Source organism: Micropterus dolomieu, unplaced genomic scaffold, assembly GCF_021292245.1.
Source record: "Micropterus dolomieu isolate WLL.071019.BEF.003 ecotype Adirondacks unplaced genomic scaffold, ASM2129224v1 scaffold_275, whole genome shotgun sequence".
Lineage (NCBI taxonomy): Eukaryota > Metazoa > Chordata > Actinopteri > Centrarchiformes > Centrarchidae > Micropterus > Micropterus dolomieu.
In genome coordinates, this window is record NW_025744266.1 from 1 (window position 1) to 10709 (window position 10709).

General features: G+C 40.9%; 1 protein-coding gene across 2 annotated transcripts; it reads left to right on the top strand.

Moving 5' to 3' along the window:
* Window positions 1-1015: 1015 nt before the first annotated feature.
* Window positions 1016-8233, top strand: LOC123967326 (proprotein convertase subtilisin/kexin type 5). 2 transcript variants are annotated; one of them, XM_046043391.1, is made up of 11 exons: window positions 1016-1068; window positions 2048-2242; window positions 2502-2551; window positions 2657-2880; window positions 3017-3259; window positions 4029-4274; window positions 5068-5263; window positions 5555-5760; window positions 5990-6090; window positions 7275-7446; window positions 7524-8233. In XM_046043391.1, the coding sequence occupies exons 1-11, from the start codon at window positions 1051-1053 to the stop codon at window positions 7904-7906; spliced, it is 2034 nt and encodes a 677-aa protein (XP_045899347.1). In that variant the 5' UTR covers window positions 1016-1050; the 3' UTR covers window positions 7907-8233. The 2 variants fall into 2 exon arrangements, with proteins under 2 accessions (XP_045899347.1, XP_045899346.1); XM_046043390.1 differs by having other exon boundaries at window positions 1045-1155.
* The last annotated feature ends 2476 nt before the right edge of the window (window positions 8234-10709 follow it).

The window sequence follows — 10709 nt, forward strand, 5'->3', positions numbered from 1 at the left end:
ATTTACTCATATTTTCACCTTTTCCTAACTAATTCAAAGAACAGAAGCAAAAAACAAAAGTTACTTTGGAAATGCTGATGTGCTGTCCTGGAATGGATAGGCTAATATTTGCACAGAGGGATTCTTAAACATCCCGTAGATTCTTAAGTAGTGCACTGTTTCCAGGCCAGAAACGGAGCCCTGGTCTGCACCAGCTGCTATTGTGAGTGAGTTGATGGATGTGTTGTGGCGCCTCCAGCTGTTCCTTCTCAAACAACCACCACATCTTAGCACCAAATCCATGGCAACACAGTCAGAAGTGCAGCTTGGGCTGTCAGTGGTCAGATTCTCTCATGAATGGAGGTGGTATAAGAGGCATCAGAGGATGTTGTACTGTCTAGGGGAGTGGCTTATTTCTACTTTTTTCTTGTTTAATTTAGAGTAGTTGGTTTAATGTTGTATGTGTGACATCTTTGCAACTCAATATGTCAACTGCTTATAGGCTATTTTTTTTAGGACAGCCGTCTCATGTTTAATAGCACAGTTAAGCCCCGAAGGACTGATAGGACAGGTTAATGACAAATAAAACACCAATTAACTGTCTGCCTTAAGAAGAGAGAGCCACGATAAGCTTGAAGCAGCCTACATTATGTTTTCACCTCTTCCTAACTTTTGGCTTGTAGAGGAGTTAACAATACAGCTGCAGGTGTGCTGTGTATGTTGGGATTGCCTCTTGCATGTGGTGTGTTTTGTCTTTTCTCTAGTTTCAGTTCGTCTAGCCTCAGACTCATCTGTGTGGGCAAAGGTCATTCACTGTAAAGCTTTGAAAGTGCTATTAAATCCCAAACGTTTTCATCAGGTCTTTCATATTTCAATAGCTTTGTTCTAGTTGTTTGCGTTGGAAAAAAAGAGCTTACTTTTGTGTAACAGCTGCAGCAGCCAGTGTTAATCGACCACGTATTGACCGATTTTCAAACGCACAGACCAAGCTTAATTGATTTTAGTTTTGAATGGACCTTTTCTTTTACAGTTTCAGACACCAGTGTCGCAGGCATTGCCCCCAGAGCACCTATGAAGACTTGGGCAGGGGTGTGTGTCTCTCCTGTCCAGCACCATGCACAGATTGCAGGAGCAACACACTCTGCCTTGCCTGCCAGCCCGGTTACTTCCTCAATGGTACCAGTAGGAAAGAATGATAATTTCTGTGTATATTTATTCTCTACTACTAGCATACTAAATGATTCAATTACCCTTTTGTCCCATGCAGTACTAGCAGAGTTTGCGTTTTAATATACTCTTAGATTTTTCTTTACCAAGAATGATTGATTTCTCTGACTCTTCATTTAGATTGCAAATCGCGTCCTTGTCAGCAAACCTGTAACATGAGATATGCAAATGTATGTTTTATGCAAAGAGGCTAAAGCTTTGTTAATAAAGGCTGTAGGTATTAAAATAAACAACAGACCATCAAAATTATTTTAACATATTAAAAACATTAGCTGTCATTTATTTTTGTGTACACGTGTACGCGTGTTGTTACATATTTCACGGTATATGATTGTACATTGTGTCAGACAGGATCCATCATGGACAATCAGCAGCTTATTCTCTCTGCTTCAGCCACAAGGTCCTGTATCAAAAGATCTAGGTCATTGTTTTATGCCTGGGCAGTTGGATAGAATTTGGAGAGGGAGAGATGCTGGAAGAGCAGACAGAGGAGAAGGATTTAAATAGTTGAGATGAGCCGATCTTTTTTGAGACCACATCAGAGCCACTTAAAAAAAAACCCTGACAACTGATAATGAAAACGTGTTTTACTAATTAAAATGACTTTTTAGAGTTGCTCTCTTAAAAATAGTTTCAGTAACTGATGGTGATTGTGATTGTAATCCTGCAAAAGATTTTAAAGGCTTTCAGTGAAATTGTACACAGGTTAAAAAGATAGAGGTTGTAAATAAATATTATCTACTAACTTGTCACGCCTAGGTTTTTCAAGTTTGCTAATACAGATAAAGTTTTGTACTGGAAAATAATGTAACTTCCTCTCTGTACTGCTCTGCCCCATCAGGAGGTGATTGTGTTAAACAGTGCCCACAGCAAACCTTCAGTGACTCCAGTGGGTGGCGATGTCAGACCTGCCACAGCTCATGCCAGACATGCCACGGACCTCATTCAACAGACTGTGATGTTTGTCTTGGTGGAAACCCTCCTCTACATGGCCAGTGCCCTCTGCTCAACTGCCCACTGGGACAGTACTTTGATGGTAAGAGGAACAATCATGATGAGGTGTAATGTTTTTAGCTGTTAATAAATTTTCTCCCTTTTTAGATAAAAGTAACTTTATAGGGTGGTGAGGCCTATGTGATTTACTGCATTTCAGTAAAAAAAAAAAAAACAGTAAAACAAAGTGAGTAAAGTACTCAATGGCAAATTAGTATCAGCTGACAATAGAGACAGAGATCATACTGAACAACATGATACTTGATTCCCTGATGGAAATAATTGCTTTTCTCCAATGCAAGGTCAGAGCAGAGGCCTGTACAGTGTTGCGGTGTTGGTCGAATTGCACAGAGTAAGTGATTGAACGAACTAAGCAGTAGATTGACGAAAAAATATCTGTAATTACTGTGTTGTGTTTCATGTTTTATGCCTTAACAAATCTCCTGACTGATTCCAGAGGTTTCTTTGAGACAGCAGAGGGGTCATGTGAAGCCTGTGATAGCTCCTGTCTGACATGTGATGGCAACAAGTCTCAGTGTCTATCCTGTGCTAATGGCCACTACCTAGAGAGTGGTATGTGTAGACTCAACTGTTCACTGCGGACATACCCTGCAGATGATGGTACCTGCAGACGCTGCCCTCCCCCCTGTGACGTTTGCTCAGATGACAGGACCTGTTTCAGTAAGTTATTAATAGTGTGTGCAGCTAAGCTTTAAGAGGAAAAATATTCCAAGTGGGTGACAGTTTTATAATGAATTGTAAGACATCTTGAAATCTCTTGTTAGAACTTTACCACCCCTCCTCCGTATAATTTCAGAATGCAGTTTCCTCTACCTGATGCTGAATGGTGTGTGTAAAGCTAGTTGTCCCATGGGCTATTATGAGGACATGGAAGAGGGCCACTGTGGTCAGTGCCACCCTACCTGTGGCAGCTGTTCAGGGCCCCTTGAAGATGACTGCGAGACCTGCTCGATGTTTAGCCCCAAACTCTACAAGGGTGCATGCTCCAAAGACTGCCCCACTGGTACTTACTATGAAACTGAAGCTATGGAATGTCAAGGTGAGAATCTCAATACATAGATGTGACTTGGTTAGATTTTTAAGCGGTGTTGTATATGTGAGGTAACAGTTTTCTGACCATGTACTCTCTGGCACTGTCCTTTTTAAATTGTTAATCAGTTCCCATTGTTTATGTACAGGGGTATCTCACCTAGGGAAACTTTATTTAAAATAGTCCATGTATCACCTTTATAAGACGTAGAAAGTGGCCTTCGGCTCCTAACACAATGAAAATAATGCAAAAGAAGCCATCAAGATGAGGGATTGTGGCTACAATTTGGCCCATGGATAGTGCTGGAAAGATGCTGATGGGTAAACAGGTAAACTAGTCAAATGATAAAATAGTCGAATGAGACGTGTCAATACATAAACTGTATCTGAAGTGAAACATCTTAAAGTTTTTGCTAGCCAGTTTTGTGAAATGGAAATCTGGCATAAGAGGGAGATCTTGCTTTGGTTTGTAGGAGTTTAATATAAGTGGTTGATCAGAAATTTCAGATGCTGAACTTACACGTGATCAAAGAAGTGATGAAAGAACTGGATTTCTTCCAGAACTAGCTGGAGACACTTCATGATTATTTGCTTATTACTAAATTCACAGCAACTACAACCGCAACAGCGTCACTGCCAAGCTTTATCTGTGGGAGTAATGATAATGAAATATAGTATTTACTTAAATGGTAATCACTTAACATGGTGGTGATCCCACCCTCTTTTGTAAACGATAAGACATTCCAATGATGCAGTCTGATTTGTTTGTCCATGTGCAGAGTGCCACCAGACTTGTATGCGCTGTTCTGGCCCAGAAGCAAACCAGTGCACCCAGTGTGAGAAAGGACTCGTACTGGATCCAAATACATTGTTGTGTGGCGTGACAGGCGACACAGACTGCCCACCCAGGACCTACCTCCACGACGACCAGTTCACCTGCATGGGTTGCCACCGGCACTGTTACTCTTGTGAGGGGCCGGGCAACGGTCAATGCCAGACCTGTGCCGTCCCCAAATACCTTCATAGTGAGCATTTTTTTTCTCCACTAATGTCCGACTGCACTACACTGAAGTGGTTCAGGGTGTAAAATAAACAAAAATCCACAGAAAAGCTGATTTTTATTTGCATTTATTGCAAAGCCATACATGTCCGAACTATCAACTCTTGATAACGGTCTTATTTTTAACCTTGATGACTGAGTTTGAGACTGAGTCATAAGTTTTATCAACTTTTCTTTGCATTTGATGCCCTCAGTACACATTGAAAACTGGTTGTATAGTGACGGCTCTTCTGGGAATATTTCACCTTATCAGTCTTAGTTAAATGGCTGTATGTTAACTGATCAACAGCTGGATAGATTTATGATGGCAATAGGCATGTGTCCATTCTATTGTCATGAGGAAATAGGAACGCCTTGAGCCAACGTCTTTAAAATTTGCAAAAAATCTTCATTTGCTAAAAACGTGACCACAAAATACACATTTTTAGCCATATCTGAAGAATTGATGATCGTATTTCACAGTTGATCGGACAACGAATTGGTGACACGCTGAGCATGCTGTGCAATGTGTCTCGAAGTACTGTGCCCTCGCAGTTGAGTCAACATAAAGTTATTAACTAACACTATTACAAAAATCACTTTTTGGCAATTCATAGAAGAAAATAATCTCATGTGAAATGTTTTTTAACCATCCTTTACAAGGTAGGTGCTAAAAAACTGTTCTGATGAACAAGAAAGAAAAGTAAAAATGAGTGCATGACTACTGAGTACTAATGAATTGGGAGTGGAACGTTTTTTGCATGTGTGCTATTTTCCAGATGGCACCTGTTTGACTGAGTGCCCAGCTGGTACATACAACACAAGGCAGGAGGCTGACGGAACAGAGCTGGGATTCTGTTTGCCCTGTGACCATGCCTGTTCCGCTTGTACCGGAGCATCGCCAAGAGATTGCCTCACTTGTTCTCCAGGATACCTGCGCCTCCTTCAACTCTGTGTCACGCATTGTCCCAGAGGGTACAGAGTTTATCAAGCTCTCTATTTACTTTCTATTACAACTTCACCTCCTGTAATGGTAGCTGACTTCCTGTGACAGCGCATGTCTGGAAATAAGCCAAAGTTTGCAAATGAAGGGAGTAGGTTCTATGTCATTTCATCAGCAGTTGAGCAACTCCCTCTGAAAACATTTCCATATGTGATGTCACTTGACATTTAGTCAGAGACTAATGTTAAAATATGTCTGCAAGAATCAAAAATCTGTGTACATGTCTGACTTGTTAATATTGATGATTTCATGCCTTTCTTCAGGTATTACAGAGAGGGCCCCTACTGTGAGAAATGTGACCAGTCCTGTGAGCTGTGTACAGGAGCAGGGCCTGAGTCCTGCAGGAACTGTCCATCTCCTCTCCTGGAGCTGCAAGGCACTAAGCTGTGTGTTGAGCGATGCCCACACCGCTTCTACCAGTTCAGTGACGTCTGCAAACAGTGCCACACCAGTTGTCAGACCTGCACAGGTGATTAAGGAGCTCTGTAACAATGGCGCTTGGAGAGCCGAACATCTGCCTAATGTTCACCTACAGTCAATATTTTTCACTTGTGTCAATACTGGACAACACAGTTTTTTCACTTTTGCGTAAGGAGTCAGTTCATGTATCGTCATTTCATTTTGTTGTACAGCCTTGTGTTCTATAATGATAACTACATTTATTTGATCCTCAGTGTGTAATGAATGCATGTTTGCAGATGCCTCGCCTCAGGCCTGTATGACGTGCGACTGGGGCAGCACTCTAAAGGACAAAGTCTGCTATCCGCGTTGTGAGGAGGGCCGATACTTCTCAGAAGAGGTGTGCTCTTGGCTACGAGTCATGTACCATATTGGTTTAATTATTATAATCACAATATTTAAAGGCAAAAGAGTGTTTGACTTTTATCAAGGTCAAGGTCAACTTTATTGTCAATTTCTCCACATGTACCAGACATGCATAAGAATCAAAATTGTGTTTCTCATTAACCAACCCATGGTGAAATAAATAAATAAATAAATAAATAATAAATAAAATGTACAAACAACTAAGTTAAGAACAAAAACAATGTACTTAAAACCAAAATTGCAAAGAGAAAAAATAAAAGTAGTGCAACACTGCTATATACAATAATTGTCAGGCTGCTGCACCTGCATGCGCCGCCATCTTACTTACCACCTACTGCAAAGCAGTCACATTCTCAGAAAGGGTCACATTCTTACTAAACATCATAAAAGTGGTTGTTAGATCCATAAATTAGATGTCCATTGGGTGCATTTCACGTTATATCATAAATGTATATTTGTAAAAAAGGCCCTGACAACATATTTACCCAACCAACTTATTATTATGGGGGATGTCTGCCAAATAGTTTGGGTTATTTCACATGAGAAATGTCTGTATTTGTGTTTTTATCTGGTTTACTGATGGAGTATTGATTTAGGTTCAGCTGGAAAATGTGATGTCATATACTTCTGTGCACCAGTCGGGATGTAGCAATATTGTGAAAGTTTTTATATCACGTCCACACTTCTATTATACTCACATGCTCTCTCTCTCTCTCTCTTGCTGTGAGTCTGCGTCACTTTTTTAATCAATTGATGTTTTTTTTATAATGCCTGGTTTTAGGGTTTGCTGCAGCCTCCTCAGCACCCCTCCTTCCCATGTCCATGCCTCTACACATAAGACAAAATAAGTCGTTTATTTTAAAAATGGTTGAATTCAGAAATTCTTGCGTGTCACTCTGGGGCCCTTTTTGGAGGGCAGGGCCCATTTCAATTGAAAGGCAGCCAATACTTAAGGTTAGAAATAAAATTTTCAGGGTATTTTTAACCTTTTGTTGCATCTTTCTACAAAACGCAACACAAATGTGCAGACAGATATTTACTCAGAACAACAACAGATGGCAATAAAAGCCACTTCTGTACAAAGAGGTTTGTTCCAAAGAGACCACATTTGGCTTTTATGTACCCAGTGTAATAATTTGTGAAATTATACCATTGTAGGACACCTGTGAGCCATGTGACACCTCGTGTAGACATTGCACTGGACCCAGACCCGACCAGTGTCTAACTTGTCACCGGGATTCTGCTCTTCATGCTGTGGAGAACCGCTGCGCCCGCTGCTGTCAAGCTGAAGGGAATGACACTGATTGCTGTGTTTGTGACAGCCGCTCAGGTAGAGACCCTGCCTATTATAAGAGAAATATGATTGTTTGGATACAACTATCTACTAATGGCAGTTTTTTGTTCTAGCATTGTGTGTGGAGGCCCCCCAACCCAAGTCAGGAGACGGTCAGGTAACAGACCTGAATATGTCGTCTACAGTTCTGAAGCACACCTCAGCTGCTTTGCCTATTGCCCTGCTGCTAGCACTGGGGTTGGCTCTGGCTGTGATTGCCTTGGTCAAGGCCCGTGCCAGGAAGAGGCTTTGCTGGAGCCAGAGCTATGAGAAACTCAGTGGCAGCGCCAGCATGAACATGCCCCACGGTGTGCCCGAGCCGGACAGTGGAGACGAGGTGGATGTGGTGTACACCAGTAAAGGAGGATCAGTATATCGGCGCTACAGCTTTGTCCATGAGCAGGTCGCAGATGTAGACCAGGATGTGGATGAGAGCACTTGTCTCAATCACTCTTAGATACATCTAAATCTCTGTAACTGAGCATTGCATTGTGGACACTCACAGGTAAATAGTTTAGTTTATGTTTAGAAGAGAATGTAGTTGTATTTTGCTTTGGTATGTTACTTTTTGAGTTCTGGTGTTTGATTTTACAAAGTGCCTGTACTTGTATAATGCACATTCTTAGATGAGGCATTTGTGAGTAAACAGTGGGGAGAAAATACATATATGTATATGACTTTTTCTTTTTTTACTTGATATTAAACAGTTGAATTATCATGTATAAAAATTGAAATCTGCATGATTTGTTGTAAATACAAATTAAATAAAATCTTCTCCACTTGATGTCTTGAGTGCAATTTGAAGACTCAGAGGTGTGTCTGATTTGTCTAGTGTAGTACTACAATTCGGCATTGGTTTGGAGTAGGTAGGTCACATGACATGGAAGCTATTGAAAAAAAGGGGCATTTTCTTCCATACATTATTAATAAATATTCATATAAAATATGAACTCAAATCTAAAATGAAGAGGTGTGTCTCATTTGCACAGTGTAGCTCTACAGTTCGGCATTGGTTTGATGTCTTTGGATCACATGACATGGAAGCTATTGAAATAAATGATGATTTTCCCATAACACTGTTTTAACAATTGTAATTTATTGATGGTCCCTAAGCTGACCCCCGGTGGTTAAAAGCGAGCTATCGGAGGTGAGCAAACCGCATTTATACTGCCGAGACTGGGTGAACTGAGTAAGAAGCCGTCACTGGATCCTGGGTGAATGTCTGTCGAATATCCAACTTAAAACTAACTTCATCGCGGTAACGAAACATTGATTGTTTTTGTTTTGCCAGATTAAATGGAATTAGGCGATGGCGCCTAGGCAATTGGGCAGCAACGTGAGCCCGTGAGTTTTATATTTGTTTAGACTACATTTTGGAAAATGAATTTAGTCGAATTAACTATTAACAGTTAATTTTGCTGTGTACCATTGGATGATGACAACTTTCCCTGAATTACTTTGATAGGGAAGAAATCCTAAAAACCAGACAGGTTCTGAAGCGTCACTGTTCCTGTCCCAGTAGGCTGCATCCATACAGTGAGTTACACTCATAGTACACTGTGCTGCAAATTGAGTATATATAAATACTTTGTTGAAAAAAAGCACACTCTTGAGCACTGATGTCCAAGCTCACATTCATCTGCCAAGTGTATTTATTTGTCAAGTTTAAGTCAGTAGCTTCCTGGTTACACAAAACGGACTCATTAGTGAGTTATTCAGACCATCAGGGGGAAAGTGAGATAAACACAGATCTATTACTGTAGACTACTTTATTCCCATGCATGGCGCTCTTTCAGCGGCGTTTCTGGCAGCAGCATATCATCACCCTACCTTCCGACAGCTGCCTATACTGCCAACCTGAGCAGCGCGTCTGCAACCTCTTGCTTTTCATTTCGGCGCCTATGTTAACAGGTTGTTAGAGCAGCCACAGAGCCCGCGTGAGCAACGCAAGGGAAAGTTTGTTCTATCTGTCTTCACGGTACAGTTGTGTAATAGTCAGGGTTGAGTGGACTTCATACAGGCATTTTTATTATGAAATCCTGCACTCTGTCAGTTTAAGTAATGAGCAGGAGTCTAATACGGAGTACCGTGGACAGTTCCCTCAATATGGCTGTCCCAGGATCAGCACCTTGACAGTGGTTGTGAGACTTTAAAATGTGTTTAACTGTTTAAACTTTATTCAGTATGATGCTGCTGCTTTTCCTACTGTTTCAATGTCTTTATCTATAGAATAGGCCTATGTCACAGACATGGAGACCATAACTACTATTAACCCTAAACCTAACCTTACCTTAAACCAACTCTTCACCCTAAAACGTTGGCCCCCATAAGGAAAGAGAGTCCCCACTATGTAACTGTGTGTAAACAGATTTATGTAATACTTAATTACCTGTGAAGCCTATATATATAGTATAAAAAATAACAAACTATAATAGAAACAATGTGTATATATAAATAAAAATTGTGCATATAGAAAATCAAAATTCTTCTGTCACAGTTGCTATTGGCAATGTAGGCTAAACATCTATTTCCCATGCCAATACAGCCCTTTTGAATTGAATTGAATATTGTCTCCCTCCAACAGTGACATATATCTGCCACTGACTGAGAGAAAAAAAAACTTCAAACAAGTCCTTTGTTGTCATGTGAAGGTGTTGTCTGTAGGCTCAATCTGGAGTGTGTACATAGCATAAATGTTGAAACATCCACCAGGACTTGTGCAACAAGTCAGATCCTACTTTAGGATCAATCAGTAAGGTGTTTAAAATAAATTCCTTCCACGCCTTCATTTGACACACCTACTTAGGGGGCTGATTCAGCTTGTGCTCCTTTATTAAATGAAGAACTACAGCTTCTCCTCATTTGGTCAAAGTGTAACCTGCAGAGTAGACAAGGTCACCAAAGTCACATCAAGCAGACTTCGAGCAAGGAAATGGCTTTCGGATGGTTGTTGAAGGGTCAGATGTCGGTGAGGACCCTCTCTCTCATCCTCACGGGTATGCTCCTTTATTTTGTCCTTCAGCAAACTCTCTCTCCTTTTGACAGGCAGTCATCATCTGATCACACAATACCACTGCAGTTCTCTATTGACCTGCCTGGCTGCTCGGCTATCATCAGTGGGGATGTAGAGAGCAAGAAGAACGAATTGGAAGTGCTTCTGGCATCCAGGAAAAGACAGAGTTTTTTATCTGAGGACTTCTACCTCAATGTGACAAAAGACTGCCCAGCTTACATTGAAAAGAGAGGTTTCATGACAGTGC